The sequence below is a fragment of the Nerophis ophidion genome, linkage group LG21 (assembly GCF_033978795.1).
Source record: "Nerophis ophidion isolate RoL-2023_Sa linkage group LG21, RoL_Noph_v1.0, whole genome shotgun sequence".
Taxonomy (NCBI): Eukaryota; Metazoa; Chordata; class Actinopteri; order Syngnathiformes; family Syngnathidae; genus Nerophis; species Nerophis ophidion.
This window is the reverse complement of record NC_084631.1, coordinates 82933-97970: the sequence shown is the minus strand read 5'-3', so window position 1 is coordinate 97970 and position 15038 is coordinate 82933. Positions and strand designations below refer to the sequence as shown.

Sequence of the window (15038 nt, the reverse complement as noted above, 5' to 3'; positions counted from 1 at the left end):
TTGTTCATGTGAGAGAATATTCCAATAAAGGTGCACTACACACTACTTTTGAATTCATTATTGGGCTTTGCGTATACAATGCAGTTAATCGCGATTAATCGGAGAAATAGTGCGATTAACTTTGATTACAATTTTAAATTGTTGCCCAGCCCTAATATATATATATATATATATATATATATATATATATATATATATATATATATATATATATATTATATATATATATATATATATATATATATATATATATATATATATATATATATATATATATATACCTATATATATATATCGATATATAGATATATAGCTAGATATAATATAAATAACGACAAAGGAAATTTTAAAAGGACATGAAAACCTCCCACATTCTAAAATACATTATAAAAACGATTACCATCAAAGACAAAAAGAATACCATGAGTGTAATATCCATTTTGTTTCTTGTTTTTCTTTCCTGATGCTACTGTTGTTTCAAAACATTTTCAAATATTTAAATATTTTTATGGAAATAGGTTTTTTTTTTTTTTTTTTTTTTTGGTTGATTTGAAATGGACAAGTTTACTTTTATTTTCACAAGAAGTAAACCGGGGGTGGAAAGCTGGTTGTACTTATTCCTCTCGCGAGATTTGGAAAAGAGCTGGTTACTTGTTTCTCTCGCGAGATCTGACAACACTGCGCGCGAACCAAACACGGCGAGGACAAAGCAAGATGGCGTCTGACGGTGAAGACGTTATTGCAGTCGTCACAGTTCAATGTTCTTAATCTATGCCTCCATGTACACATATATGTCCTTTATTACACTCTAGTAAATAGAGTAAACATCGTTAATAACTGTTTGCATCCGGTTATATTAGTCTGAGCGCACTTTGATGCTTCTCGAGCTAGCTTAGCCTGCTAGTTAGCTTAGCTTGTTAGCTGCTAACAAAGAGAGGCGGAAGTGATCAAAACACATCACTAAGTAGAGATCAAGTGTGAGTGTAAAGTGTTGTGATTGTGTGAAAATGTGCCAAAGAACCACAGCAGAGTACGAGGAGGAACTTTGTCCAACAAAAGAGGAGAAGGAGCGACAACATGAAAAACATCAAGTTGTGTTACACAGAACAGGTTTGTTTACTTCTTACTCTCACATCTTTACTAACTTTATATTTCATTATTCACACTATTCTTAAATAGATTGTCTGTAGGAAGATGAATTGTTATGTGAGGATGATGCACTAATTGTTTTACATTGTTCATAAGAAGGAGACAGTGTCAGACACACAATATTTATGAGAGGTTGATGTTTGTAACAATGTGTATCAACAAGTTTACACAAAACTCACACAGTCACCGGGGGAATATTCCAGAGAGCAGGTTAAGTGCAAAGTCCTGAGTATGTAAAGCTCGAGAGTTTTACCTCCAAAAATAAGAAAGGTAAGACAAAGTCAGAGTCAGTTACCATGGTGACTGACTCTGTAAACCTAGCCTGCTAGCTGGCAGGTTTGACAAGTTATATATGTTGTGAATTATGTGAATTATATTTATATAGCGCTTTTCTCAAGTGACTCAAAGCGCTTTACATAGTGACACCCAATATCTAAGTTACATTTAAACCAGTGTGGGTGGCACTGGGAGCAGGTGGGTAAAGTGTCTTGCCCAAGGACACAACAGCAGTAACTAGGATGGCACAAGCGGGAATTGAACCTGCAACTCTCAAGTTGCTGGCACGGCCACTCTACCAACCGAGCTATGCCGCCCCATATGTGTGTCAAAGCTATTAGTTCCTTCATATTGGTGCAGCCATTAACCTACTACAACACCTACTACATCCACCTACTCAGTGTTCTAGTGGTTAGAGTGTCTGCCCTGAGATGGGTAGGTTGTGATTTCAAACCCCAACTGAGTCATACCAAAGACTATAAAAATTCGACCCATTACTTTCCTGCTTGGGACTCAGCATCAAGGGTTGGAATTGGGTATGGAATTGGGGGTTAAATCCCCATAAAACAGATTCCTGGGCGCTGCCACCGCTGCTGCTCACTGCTCACTTCACCTCCCAAGGGTTGATCAAGGGTAATGGGCCAAATGCAGAGAATAATCTCCCCACACCTAGTGTGTGTGTGACAATCATTGGTACTTTAACTTTTTAACGTGGCAGTGATTGTGGAAAAACTAAGCCTGATCTAAAGATGACATCTTGATCTCATACCATCTCAGACTAATTGACCGTTCATTATTAAGTGAAGTGTCTTATAGTTGCTTAAATTAGTTTTTAACCAAGCAACACTATGTTTTATCCAGTTACTCGATTAATCAAAAACGTTCCCAGTGGAACACTTGATTAATAACATTTTCAATAGCCACAGCACATTATTTCATAGCAAGTAGGAGTTAAAATGTGATTTGTTTGTGTCCTGTAGACATCCGTCAGCTGATTGGACACCAAGAAGAATGTCTCCCTCATCTGCAGGGGGACAGTTTCACTTTAGAGTATCCACAGCCCTCACATTTTAAAGGGGACAAGGAGTATCCACAGCCCCCCTATTTTAAAGAGGAAGAGAGGGGAGATTTTCCTGTAGGGCAGGAGGAGGCTGATGTCAGCAAGTTTCCACTGACTGTTGTCTCTGTGAAGACTGAAGAGCATGAAGACAAACCACCTGAGTCCTCACAGCTTCATCACAGTCCAAGTAAGCACAACATCCACATATCATCTAATACAATGTTTGTGACACATATTCTTCCGGGGGCCACATTTATCACTAAAGATGGAGATAAACTTGCTTTTTAACACCACCATTTAAAAATCAATCATCAACAGTGTAATTGCTGGGGTGTAACCATGTGACCTAGAGGCCGTCCTCCTTACCTCACGTGGTCAAATGAAGGCAAACATTCAATATGGCTACTGTTTATTTACCTTAGCAGCACATATGTCAGCATATTTCAAAGGTTTAGTGGTGAAGATTGGGGATGTATTTGTGTATACGTGTATTTGTATTGAACCGTTTCGGTATGGGGGTTTCGGTTCGGTTCGGAGGTGTAACGAACGAGTTTCCACACGAACATATTAGTCTAAAGTCTTAACAAGCTGTGCCGCTTCGTTCTGCCTGTTTCCATCGGTACTCTACACAGCACCCAGCATTGTCCCACCCACACAACCATCTGATTGGTTACAGACAGAGCAGTAACAGCCAATCAGCAGTGCATATTCACAGTGCAAGGAGTTAGTGCTCCACCGTCGTCATGAGCAGGTAGGTGTTTAGCAGGTAAGCATCAGCCAGCGGACTCTCCCCAAATTATAGTAAACACCTCCCAGTCAACTACAAACCCCGTTTCCATATGAGTTGGGAAATTGTGTTAGATGTAAATATAAATGAAATACAATGATTTGCAAATCATTTTCAAGCCATATTCAGTTGAATATGCTACAAACACAACATATTTGATGTTCAAACTGATAAACCTTTTTTTTTTTTTTTCGCAAATCATTAACTTTAGAATTTGATGCCAGCAACATGTGACAAAGAAGCAAAGAAGTTGGGAACGGTGGCAATAAATACTGATAAAGTTGAGGAATGCTCATCAAACACTTATGTGGAACATCCCACAGGTGTGCAGGCTAATTGGGAACAGTTCAGTGCCATGGTTGGGTATAAAAGCAGCTTCCATGAAATGCTAAGTAATTCACAAACAACAATGGGCTGAGGGTCACCAATTTGTATGCATATTGTCGAACAGTTTTGGAACAACATTTCTCAACGACCTACTGCAAGGAATTTAGGGATTTTGCCATCTACGGTCCGTAAAATCATCAAAACGTTTAGAGAATCTGGAGAAATCACTGCACGTAAGCGATGATATTACGGACTTTTGACCCCTCAGGCGTTACTGCATCAAAAAGCGACATCAGTGTGTAAAGGATATCACCACATGGGCTCAGGAATACTTCATAAAACCACTGTCAGTAACTACATTTCAAATTATATTTGGAAACAGAGGACGTGGTGTCCTCCAGAGCAAAGAGGAAAATAACCATTCGGATTGTTGTAGGCGCAAAGTTCAAAAGGCAGCATCTGTGATGGTATGGGGGTGCATTAGTGCCCAAGGCATAGGTAACTTACACATCTGTGAAGGCACCATTAATGCTGAAAGGTCCATACAGGTTTTGGAGCACCATATGTTGTCATCCAAGCAACGTTATCAAGGACGCTCCTGCTTATTTCAGCAAGACAAGTGTTACAACAGTGTGGCTTCGTAAAAAAAGAGTGTCCAGACCTGTCTCCCATGGAAAATGTGTGGCGCATTATGAACCGTAAAATACGACAGTGGAGACCCCGGACTGTTGAACGACTGAAGCTCTCCATAAAACAAGAATGGTAAAAAATTATCCACTTTCAAAGCTTCAAAAATTAGTTTCCTCAGTTCCCAAATGTTTATTGAGTGTTGTTAAAAGAAAAGGTGATGTAACACAGTGGTGAACATACCCTTTCCCAACTACTTTGGCACGTGTTGCAGCCATGATATTCTAAGTTAATTATTATTTGTAAAAAAAATAAAGTTTATGACTTTGAACATCAACTATCTTGTCTTTGTAGTGCATTCAATTGAATATGGGTTGAAAAGGATTTGCAAATCATTGTATTCCGTTTATATTTACATCTAACACAATTTCCCAACTCATATGGAAACAGGGTTTGTACTAGTAACATCACTATGAGCCCTTTGACGTTCTAGAAACAAACAGCAGCTCAGCTCGCTCGCAGTCCTGGCTTGAGGTGAAGGCTAATTAGCTTTTAACGTTAGCGCATTTTGCTGTGTGTGTGTGTGTGTTACAAACAGCAAAGCCCTGTCCGTCTGTTATTTAACTTTTCCTTTTTATGTATTAATTGAGCTGTTTTGAAGCATCAAACAAGGACATTATGTTAAATGAAGAGTTTCTGTCTCTGATCGTTGATATAATAATGAGTTTTAGGTATTTCAAAGATGGCGGTAGTATGTGCTTTGGCCTGCTGTGTCTCGCTGTCAGCTCTGTTCGTTTTTGTGTTGTTTGCGTCTATTTTCGTCTCTGTCAGCTCACTGCTTGTGTATGACGAAGAAGGCCCAGCAAAGGATGTACTTCCTGCGGCAGCTGAGGAAACTTAAGGTGCCGACCAAGATGCTGGTGCAGTTTTATTCATCCATCATCGAGTCCATCCTCACCTCCTCCATCACTGTGTGGTTCCCCGGCGCCACAGTCCAGGACAAGCATCGACTGCAGCGCATCGTATGTGCTGCTGAGAAGGTGATTGGCTGCAAGCTCCCATCCCTCCAGGACCAGGAGGCGTGTGGGTCAGATCACAGCTGACTCTTCTCACCGTCCCAGTCAGCTTTTTCACCTGCATGGATTCCTGCCTTCCTTTCCCGCCCCCTGGTTCCTCTCCCCCAGCGGCAGTGTCTCCGGCGCCGTGGTAAACGTGGCGGCCAGCTGGTGAAATTTAGGGCACTCCTGGCCCGGCTTCCCATGGCTTCCCGAAGGAGGAATGGTGCGGTATCCGGTCTCCTCCTGCACCCATGCTCGCTGGATCCCATTGGTTCCTGGCTTGTTCCTATATCGTTGGTTTGGAGGATGAGACTTGCCGCCGTTGCTCCTGCTGTCCCCGCCCCCGGAGGCGCGGGGTGGATTCCCGCCACCTGCGGGCTGTCTGTCGGGCCCCACCTGGAATAGCTGCGGCCTTGGACGTGGTGGCCCCTGCCAGGTTCAGTCTTGTGAACGCAAAATCTTTGACAAACAAAACGATTGAACTTCCCGCAGACTTGACCAATTCTGTGTGACGGAAACATGGCTGAGAGCCGGTGAGTCCGCCCCTCTTAATGAACTTCTGCTTCCAGAGTGTTCCTACGTTTATTCTCCGCGGTCGTCTGGTCGAAAAGGAGGAGGATTAGCAGTGGTTTTTAAAAATGAATTTAAATGCCGTCTGATACGCCTGCAATCCTCCTTTTCAAGCTTGGAACTGAGCAAGTTTGAACTGGGTCTTTCTGATGTCGTCCTGTGTGCCGTCGTCCATCGACCACCCAAGTACCCCAAAGACTTTATAACTGACTTTTCTGAAATTTGGGCTGAAATCCTGCCTAAATATAATCTTGTCCTTATTGCTGGTGATTTTAATATTCACACCTAAGCCCAGACGAGTCGCTTTCCAGGAGCTTCCTGACTCATTTAACTTTGTACAGTCTGTGTGTGGTTCCACACATGAACGCAGGCATAAACTCCATTTAGTGCTCTCGTATGGTTTGCGACGCTGTGTTCTCTGATCATATGCCGATCCTGTTTGATATTCCCACTCAGTGTCCGTTACATTGTGCGCTCCGCCTCAACGCTCTCGCATGTTTAATTCTTGGTCTCCTGCTCTGTTTTCTCTTCCATTTTTTAGAATCTTTGTGATGATAATTCTGCAGCCTCTGTGTGTCTGAATACTGAAGAGTTGGTTTCTGGGTTCAACTCTATTTGTTTACAAACACTGGATACTATCCCTCCTTTCAAGTTCCGCCGCGCCAAACCCACACCTGAGCCCTGGTTGAATGACATCACTCGTGCGGCCAGGCGCGAATGTAGGAGAGCAGAGAGAACAATGGAAAAAAGACAGGCTGCATGTGTCCTTTGCCATTTTTAAAGAGAGCATGTTATCTGAGATTATAGCTTCTTACTGTAACAACCCCAGAGTTCTGTTCAAGACCATTAGCATTGTCATTGACGCTCCCAAATCTGTTGGTTTTGATGCTTCTTCAGAATTCTGTGAAAATTCTGTCCACTTTTTCACTGACTAAATTGTATCAACTAGAGCCAGTTTATTTCAGCTTTCCTAGGACCTTTCTATTCCTCTGCACTTTTCTTCTGTTTTCCATCAGTTTGAGCCGGTGTCCTTTTCCTTTCTAAAGGACACGGTTAGTCATATGAAGCCCTCTGGTTCTCCTGCAGATGCCCTCCCACCTCGCGTGTTTAAGGAGGTACTTGCTACTATTGGATCAAGCGTCCTTAACATTATCAATAGTAGCCTCTCTTCTGGAATAGTACCAGCAGAGTTTAGAGGATGGAAGAGGGGTTAGTGCGTCTGCCTCACAATATGAAGGCCCTGAGTAGTCAGGGTTCAATCCCGGGCTCGGGATCTTTTTGTGTGGAGTTTGCATGTCCTCCCTGTGAATGTGTGGGTTCCCTCCGGGTACTCCGGCTTCCTCCTACTTCCAAAGAAATGCACCTGGGGATAGGTTGATTGGCGACACTAAATTGGCCCTAGTGTGTGAATGTGAGTGTGAATGTTGTCTGTTTATCAGTGTTGGCCCTGTGATTTTATGTTGTTTAGTCCAAGTCGCTCTCCCTCCCCTCGGCACTTACAACTACTGTACGTAGGGATTTATCTCGACTCGTCTTGACGACTGCAACGCCCTGTATGTAGGCATTAGCCAGGCCTCCCTCGCCTGCCTGCAGCTCGTGCAGAACTCTGCTGCTCGTCTACTAACACAGACCCACAGGCGTGAGCACATCACCCCCATACTAGCGTCCCTTCACTGGCTCCCTGGGCTCTACCGAATCAATTAGTAGAACTACTATTTGTTTTCAAATGTCTAAACAACATCGCTCCAACATACATCTCCGACCTCCTTCGGCCTTGCTGAACACGCCCCCCCACCCCCTCCTGATCCCTTAGATCATGGGGGGGGGTGGGGGGGGGGGGGGGGTGGGGGGGGGTCCAGTAACGTCAGCTGCTGTTGACGGTCCCTGACACAAGGCTGAAGCTAAGCGGTGACAGAGCTTTCGCCGCTGCTACTCGCAAGCTCTGGAACAACTTAACTTTGAGTGTTAGACAGGCCTCCTCTCTTCCTGTTTTTAAATCACTCTTAAAAACACACTTTTATTCCATGGCCTTTAACATTCTGTGATCTCCATTTTGCTATGGCAGCCCATTATGCACCTGCTGTGAACCTGTTTCTATGTTTTATTTATTTATTTATTATCTATCGTGCTTTGTTTGTGTTGTGGTGTGTTTGCTAGTTTCCCTTGTGTTATCTTTTAACCTGCCTATTGTACAGCATTTTGTGGTAAATATTAAATGTGCTTTATAAGTAAAGTTGATTTGGTTTGATTTGAGCAAAGCTGGACTTTTCTAAAGAATGTTTGTTTTCTCCTGTCCCGCAGACGTTGAAGAAGAACCTCTACCCCATGAGCAGGAGAAGGAACCACAGTCCCCCAACATACGCGAGAAAGAAGAGGTACCACATTCCCAGCACAGCAAAGAGGGAGGAGAGGAGCCACATCCCCCCCACATTAAAGAGGAAGGCGAGACGCCACAGACCCATAATGTTAAACTGACCCTTCACATTAAAGGGCAAGCGGAGGACCCACTGATCTTACACATCAAAAATGAAGAGGTGGACCCACTGACCCCTCACTTTAAGGAGCAAGAGAACCTGCTGACCGCTCACATTAAAAAGGAAGAGGAGGACCCACTGACCCCCTACTTTAAAGAGGAAGAGGAGGACCAAGAGGCGCCGCACATTAAAGAGGAAGAGGAGGACCAAGAGGTGCCGCACATTAAAGAGGAAGAGGAGGACCAAGAGCCGCCGCACATTAAAGAGGAAGAGGAGGAAGAGGGCATCAGTCAGCCTAAATGGTTGGAGGAGTTCCCAGTGACTGGTGTCCCTGTGAAGAGTGAAGATGATGAGGTGAAAGGTGAAAGTGAGGAGAGGGGAGGGGGGGAGCCTCCAAGCAGCAGCTCAACACAACACATGACAACAGAAGCTGATGGAGACCACTGTGGAGGATCACAAGCAGACAAGCTCTTAGCTCCACTATCAGATAGTGAGGACACAACGTCACACTCTCCTGACACTGATGATGAAGACTCTAAAGATGATAAGACATGTCACACTGACAACACTCACTTCACATGTTCTCACTGTCACAAAACCTTTAAATACCATAGTTCTCTGAAATTACACATAAGATCACACACTGGAGAAAAACCTTTTTCTTGTTCACTCTGTAGTAAAGGTTTTACACAACGTCAGAATTTGAAAGTACACATGAGAACACACACTGGTGAAAAAACTTTTTCCTGTACAATCTGTAGTGAAGGTTTTGTAGAAAGTCGCAATTTGAAAAAACACATGAGGACACACACTGGAGAAAGACCTTTTGTTTGTTCAACCTGTGGTAAAGGTTTGGCAGACAGTAACAATTTGAAAAGACACATGAGAACACACACTGGTGAAAAGCCTTTTTTCTGTTCAACCTGTGGTAAAGGTTTTGCACAAAGTCAGGATGTGAAAAGACACATGAGAACACACACTGGTGAAAAAGCTTTTTCCTGTTCGATCTGTGGTAAAGGTTTTACAAGAAGTACAGATGTGAAAAGACACATGAAAACACACACTGGTAAAAAATCACATTCCTGTTCAATCTGCAACAGAATCTTTTGTCGACGACCAAACCTTGTAGCACACATGAGAAAACACCCAGGAGAGAAAGTGTTGAGTTGCAGTGTGTGTGGTGAAAGATTGTCTTCTAAGTACCAGTGTAAGAAACACAAGTGTGCTGGTGAGAACAGCAGCAGCAAATGAAACTGCAGGATTTGAAATAAACTGTCCAGACTTTCATTTTGACTTTCTAACAACATCAGCACATATAACATGTGTGACATTGTTGTTTGTCTAACAATCTGTTTAATATGATCTTTACATTTATAGATTACATAGTTTGAAATATAAAATTATTACTTATTTGTACTTGTAATTGTTAATAATCCCATAGATTATCACCTTTATATGATATACATATGTACTGGTTCACATCTGAAACATCTTCTGGACCACTTCAGGAAGCATATTATTATTTACTTTATACATCATTTAAACAGTTGTCTTTTATACAATTTTAAAATGTGTGATTTTATGAATCATTTGTTGGGAATCTGTAATCCATTTTATTATTATCTTTATTACTCTCTTTTGTATTATGATAATTGTGTTGTGATTATTTTAAATGTATGTCCCCAGACCTTTATGCAATAAAAAGTGAGAGAAAATGTCTGAATTGTTTGTGGAAGGATGGTTTTGTTTTTCAAACATACATTTGTGAATTAAAAACATCCATCCATCCATTTTCTACCACTTTTCGCTTTGGGGTCACGGGGGGCGCTGGTGCCTATCTCAGCTACAATCAGGCGGAAGGCAGTGTACAACCTGGATAAGTCGCCACCTCATCACAGGGCCAACACAGATAGACAGACAACATTCACACTCACATTCACACACTAGGGACCATTTAGTGTTGCCAATCAACCTATCCCCAGGTGCATGTCTTTGGAGGTGGGAGGGGCCTATCCCCAGGTGCATGTCTTTGGAGGTGGGAGGGGCCTATCCCCAGGTGCATGTCTTTGGAGGTGGGAGGAAGCCGGAGTACCCGGAGGGAACCCACGCAGTCACGGGGAGAACATGCAAACTCCACACAGAAAGATCCCTTATTGTGTTTTCGACATTTTTTTTTTTTCTTTTTCAACATCCCCAAAACAATATTAATATCAATCAAAGTTTGGAATGTCAGGGAAAGCCGATATTGTACATCGTCTCACAGGGATTTCATTCATTCATTTCATTCATAAAATATAGTGTTTATTTTGTTTCCCTATCACAGAATGAACAAGTGTTGTCTTCAATTGCAAAACAACATCTTAAAAATTATTTAAAGTTATCAATCCGGGGCTTTTTTTCTTAAATTAACCCTTTGGCGTTTAGAAGAATGGAAACTTTCAAATTATGGGTATTTTCTATTTTTTTTTTTTGTTCCAGAGAAAATACAGTAAAGAAGAAATAGTAAAGAAGTAAAAAAAAAAGATTTACAGGAATTACAATATTTTGAACAAAAGCCTTTATAATTGTTTAAAATATTGTGTCTGTTTGCAGGTCGTACTTAATGAAACATTCAAGTAATAAAATAGTTTTATCATTCAATAAGTGCATCAGCGACCAAATGCCTTTTTCAAACCATTGCTGTACAAAGATGGATTTGTTTCTCATTTTAATATAAGAACAATTCCATAGTGGAGTATTGTGTGTGATGAAGTTGTGTTTGTAAATTAGTTTCCAGTACAACAACACTTGCTGGTAGGGATGGGTACTGTTCACTTCTAATTCCATGTTTTATGTGTTATATATGTCAATATATTGTGTGTTTGTATTTTGCCAACATGGTAGAATCACATGATAGGCAGGTTGTATCATGTTTTTCTGTCAGAAGAGCAAGGTTTTGTTTGGACGAGCAATATGTAGCTGTATTGACAAGTATGGCAAGTTCCTGTAAGCGTTGTAAGAAAAGCAAAAGGGTGCATTGCCAAAGGCGTAAAGCACATGGTATTCCGCTCACTCTCCCATCCAAATACTAACCAGGCCTGACCGGGCTTACATTCTCAGAGCTGACCAGATCCGGCATGCTCAGTGTAGTCTGGCCGTAAACTGAGCAAATAACCTCAACATCAGATTTTTAAATGTGACAAGCTGCTTGACAGGACCTTTCTGCAATGAGCAAGGTGCTCTTTTCTCAGCCTCTCCAACTCTTTGGACGTTTACGCCACTGCTAGCACTGAAGTGCCTTGAGGGCACGTGGGTCACTGTTGGTGATACTGCAAACCTTGCTATCAATCTCAAAGCGGTCAAAAGTAAACAAACATGTATGAGTTGAAAGTGAGAGTAGTAAAGCGGGGCTCAGTGTGACGTGAGGGTGCATCCAACACACTTACAGTCCAAAGTAAACAAACATGTATGAGTTGAAAGTGAGAGTAGTAAAGCGGGGCTCAGTGTGACGTGAGGGTGCATCCAACACACTTACAGTCCAAAGTAAACAAACATGTATGAGTTGAAAGTGAGAGTAGTAAAGCGGGGCTCAGTGTGACGTGAGGGTGCATCCAACACACTTACAGTCCAAAGTAAACAAACATGTATGAGTTGAAAGTGAGAGTAGTAAAGCGGGGCTCAGTGTGACGTGAGGGTGCATCCAACACACTTACAGTCCAGAGTAAACAAACATGTATGAGTTGAAAGTGAGAGTAGTAAAGCGGGGCTCAGTGTGACGTGAGGGTGCATCCAACACACTTACAGTCCAAAGTAAACAAACATGTATGAGTTGAAAGTGAGAGTAGTAAAGCGGGGCTCAGTGTGACGTGAGGGTGCATCCAACACACTTACAGTCCAAAGTAAACAAACATGTATGAGTTGAAAGTGAGAGTAGTAAAGCTGGGCTCAGTGTGACGTGAGGGTGCATCCAACACACTTACAGTCCAAAGTAAACAAACATGTATGAGTTGAAAGTGAGAGTAGTAAAGCTGGGCTCAGTGTGACGTGAGGGTGCATCCAACACACTTACAGTCCAAAGTAAACAAACATGTATGAGTTGAAAGTGAGAGTAGTAAAGCGGGGCTCAGTGTGACGTGAGGGTGCATCCAACACACTTACAGTCCAAAGTAAACAAACATGTATGAGTTGAAAGTGAGAGTAGTAAAGCGGGGCTCAGTGTGACGTGAGGGTGCATCCAAACACACTTACAGTCCAAAGTAAACAAACATGTATGAGTTGAAAGTGAGAGTAGTAAAGCGGGGCTCAGTGTGACGTGAGGATGCATCCAACACACTTACAGTCCAAAGTAAACAAACATGTATGAGTTGAAAGTGAGAGTAGTAAAGCTGGGCTCAGTGTGACGTGAGGGTGCATCCAACACACTTACAGTCCAAAGTAAACAAACATGTATGAGTTGAAAGTGAGAGTAGTAAAGCGGGGCTCAGTGTGACGTGAGAGTGCATCCAACACACTTACAGTCCAAAGTAAACAAACATGTATGAGTTGAAAGAGAGAGTAGTAAAGCGGGGCTCAGTGTGACGTGAGGGTGCATCCAACACACTTACAGTCCAAAGTAAACAAACATGTATGAGTTGAAAGTGAGAGTAGTAAAGCGGGGCTCAGTGTGACGTGAGGGTGCATCCAACACACTTACAGTCCAAAGTAAACAAACATGTATGAGTTGAAAGTGAGAGTAGTAAAGCGGGGCTCAGTGTGACGTGAGGGTGCATCCAACACACTTACAGTCCAAAGTAAACAAACATGTATGAGTTGAAAGTGAGAGTAGTAAAGCGGGGCTCAGTGTGACGTGAGGGTGCATCCAACACACTTACAGTCCAAAGTAAACAAACATGTATGAGTTGAAAGTGAGAGTAGTAAAGCGGGGCTCAGTGTGACGTGAGGGTGCATCCAACACACTTACAGTCCAAAGTAAACAAACATGTATGAGTTGAAAGTGAGAGTAGTAAAGCGGGGCTCAGTGTGACGTGAGGGTGCATCCCAACACACTTACAGTCCAAAGTAAACAAACATGTATGAGTTGAAAGTGAGAGTAGTTAAGCGGGGCTCAGTGTGACGTGAGGGTGCATCCAACACACTTACAGTCCAAAGTAAACAAACATGTATGAGTTGAAAGTGAGAGTAGTAAAGCGGGGCTCAGTGTGACCTGAGGGTGCATCCAACACACTTACAGTCCAAAGTAAACAAACATGTATGAGTTGAAAGTGAGAGTAGTAAAGCTGGGCTCAGTGTGACGTGAGGGTGCATCCAACACACTTACAGTCCAAAGTAAACAAACATGTATGAGTTGAAAGTGAGAGTAGTAAAGCTGGGCTCAGTGTGACGTGAGGGTGCATCCAACACACTTACAGTCCAAAGTAAACAAACATGTATGAGTTGAAAGTAAGAGTAGTAAAGCGGGGCTCAGTGTGACGTGAGAGTGCATCCAACACACTTACAGTCCAAAGTAAACAAACATGTATGAGTTGAAAGTGAGAGTAGTAAAGCGGGGCTCAGTGTGACGTGAGGATGCATCCAACACACTTACAGTCCAAAGTAAACAAACATGTATGAGTTGAAAGTGAGAGTAGTAAAGCTGGGCTCAGTGTGACGTGAGGGTGCATCCAACACACTTACAGTCCAAAGTAAACAAACATGTATGAGTTGAAAGTGAGAGTAGTAAAGCGGGGCTCAGTGTGACGTGAGGATGCATCCAACACACTTACAGTCCAAAGTAAACAAACATGTATGAGTTGAAAGTGAGAGTAGTAAAGCTGGGCTCAGTGTGACGTGAGGGTGCATCCAACACACTTACAGTCCAAAGTAAACAAACATGTATGAGTTGAAAGTGAGAGTAGTAAAGCGGGGCTCAGTGTGACGTGAGGGTGCATCCAACACACTTACAGTCCAAAGTAAACAAACATGTATGAGTTGAAAGTGAGAGTAGTAAAGCGGGGCTCAGTGTGACGTGAGGGTGCATCCAACACACTTACAGTCCAAAGTAAACAAACATGTATGAGTTGAAAGTGAGAGTAGTAAAGCGGGGCTCAGTGTGACGTGAGGGTGCATCCAACACACTTACAGTCCAAAGTAAACAAACATGTATGAGTTGAAAGTGAGAGTAGTAAAGCGGGGGCTCAGTGTGACGTGAGGGTGCATCCAACACACTTACAGTCCAAAGTAAACAAACATGTATGAGTTGAAAGTGAGAGTAGTAAAGCGGGGCTCAGTGTGACGTGAGGGTGCATCCAACACACTTACAGTCCAAAGTAAACAAACATGTATGAGTTGAAAGTGAGAGTAGTAAAGCGGGGCTCAGTGTGACGTGAGGGTGCATCCAACACACTTACAGTCCAAAGTAAAACAAACATGTATGAGTTGAAAGTGAGAGTAGTAAAGCGGGGCTCAGTGTGACGTGAGGGTGCATCCAACACACTTACAGTCCAAAGTAAACAAACATGTATGAGTTGAAAGTGAGAGTAGTAAAGCGGGGCTCAGTGTGACGTGAGGGTGCATCCAACACACTTACAGTCCAAAGTAAACAAACTTATGTATGAGTTGAAAGTGAGAGTAGTAAAGCGGGCTCAGTGTGACGTGAGGGTGCATCCACACACTACAGTCCAAAGTAAACAAACATGATAGTTGAAAGTGAGAGTAGTAAAAGCGGGGCTCAGTGTGACGTGAGGGTGCATCCC

General features: G+C 42.6%; 1 protein-coding gene across 1 annotated transcript; it reads left to right on the top strand.

The window, feature by feature from the left end:
• The first annotated feature begins 697 nt into the window (after positions 1–697).
• Positions 698–10051, top strand: LOC133539533 (gastrula zinc finger protein 5-1-like). Its single transcript, XM_061881507.1, has 3 exons — positions 698–1110; positions 2406–2672; positions 8156–10051. Exons 1-3 carry the CDS (start codon positions 1008–1010, stop codon positions 9577–9579), a joined length of 1794 nt encoding a protein of 597 aa, XP_061737491.1. The 5' UTR covers positions 698–1007; the 3' UTR covers positions 9580–10051.
• The last annotated feature ends 4987 nt before the right edge of the window (positions 10052–15038 follow it).

Bases quoted from the DNA above. Each gene is read 5' to 3' on its own strand.
- LOC133539533 (XM_061881507.1), top strand. From the start codon at position 1,008: ATGTGCCAAAGAACCACAGCAGAGTACGAGGAGGAACTTTGTCCAACA. The intron at 1,111-2,405 runs GTTTGTTTACTT...TGTGTCCTGTAG, and splicing joins AGTTGTGTTACACAGAACAG to ACATCCGTCAGCTGATTGGA. The intron at 2,673-8,155 runs GTAAGCACAACA...CCTGTCCCGCAG, and splicing joins ACAGCTTCATCACAGTCCAA to ACGTTGAAGAAGAACCTCTA.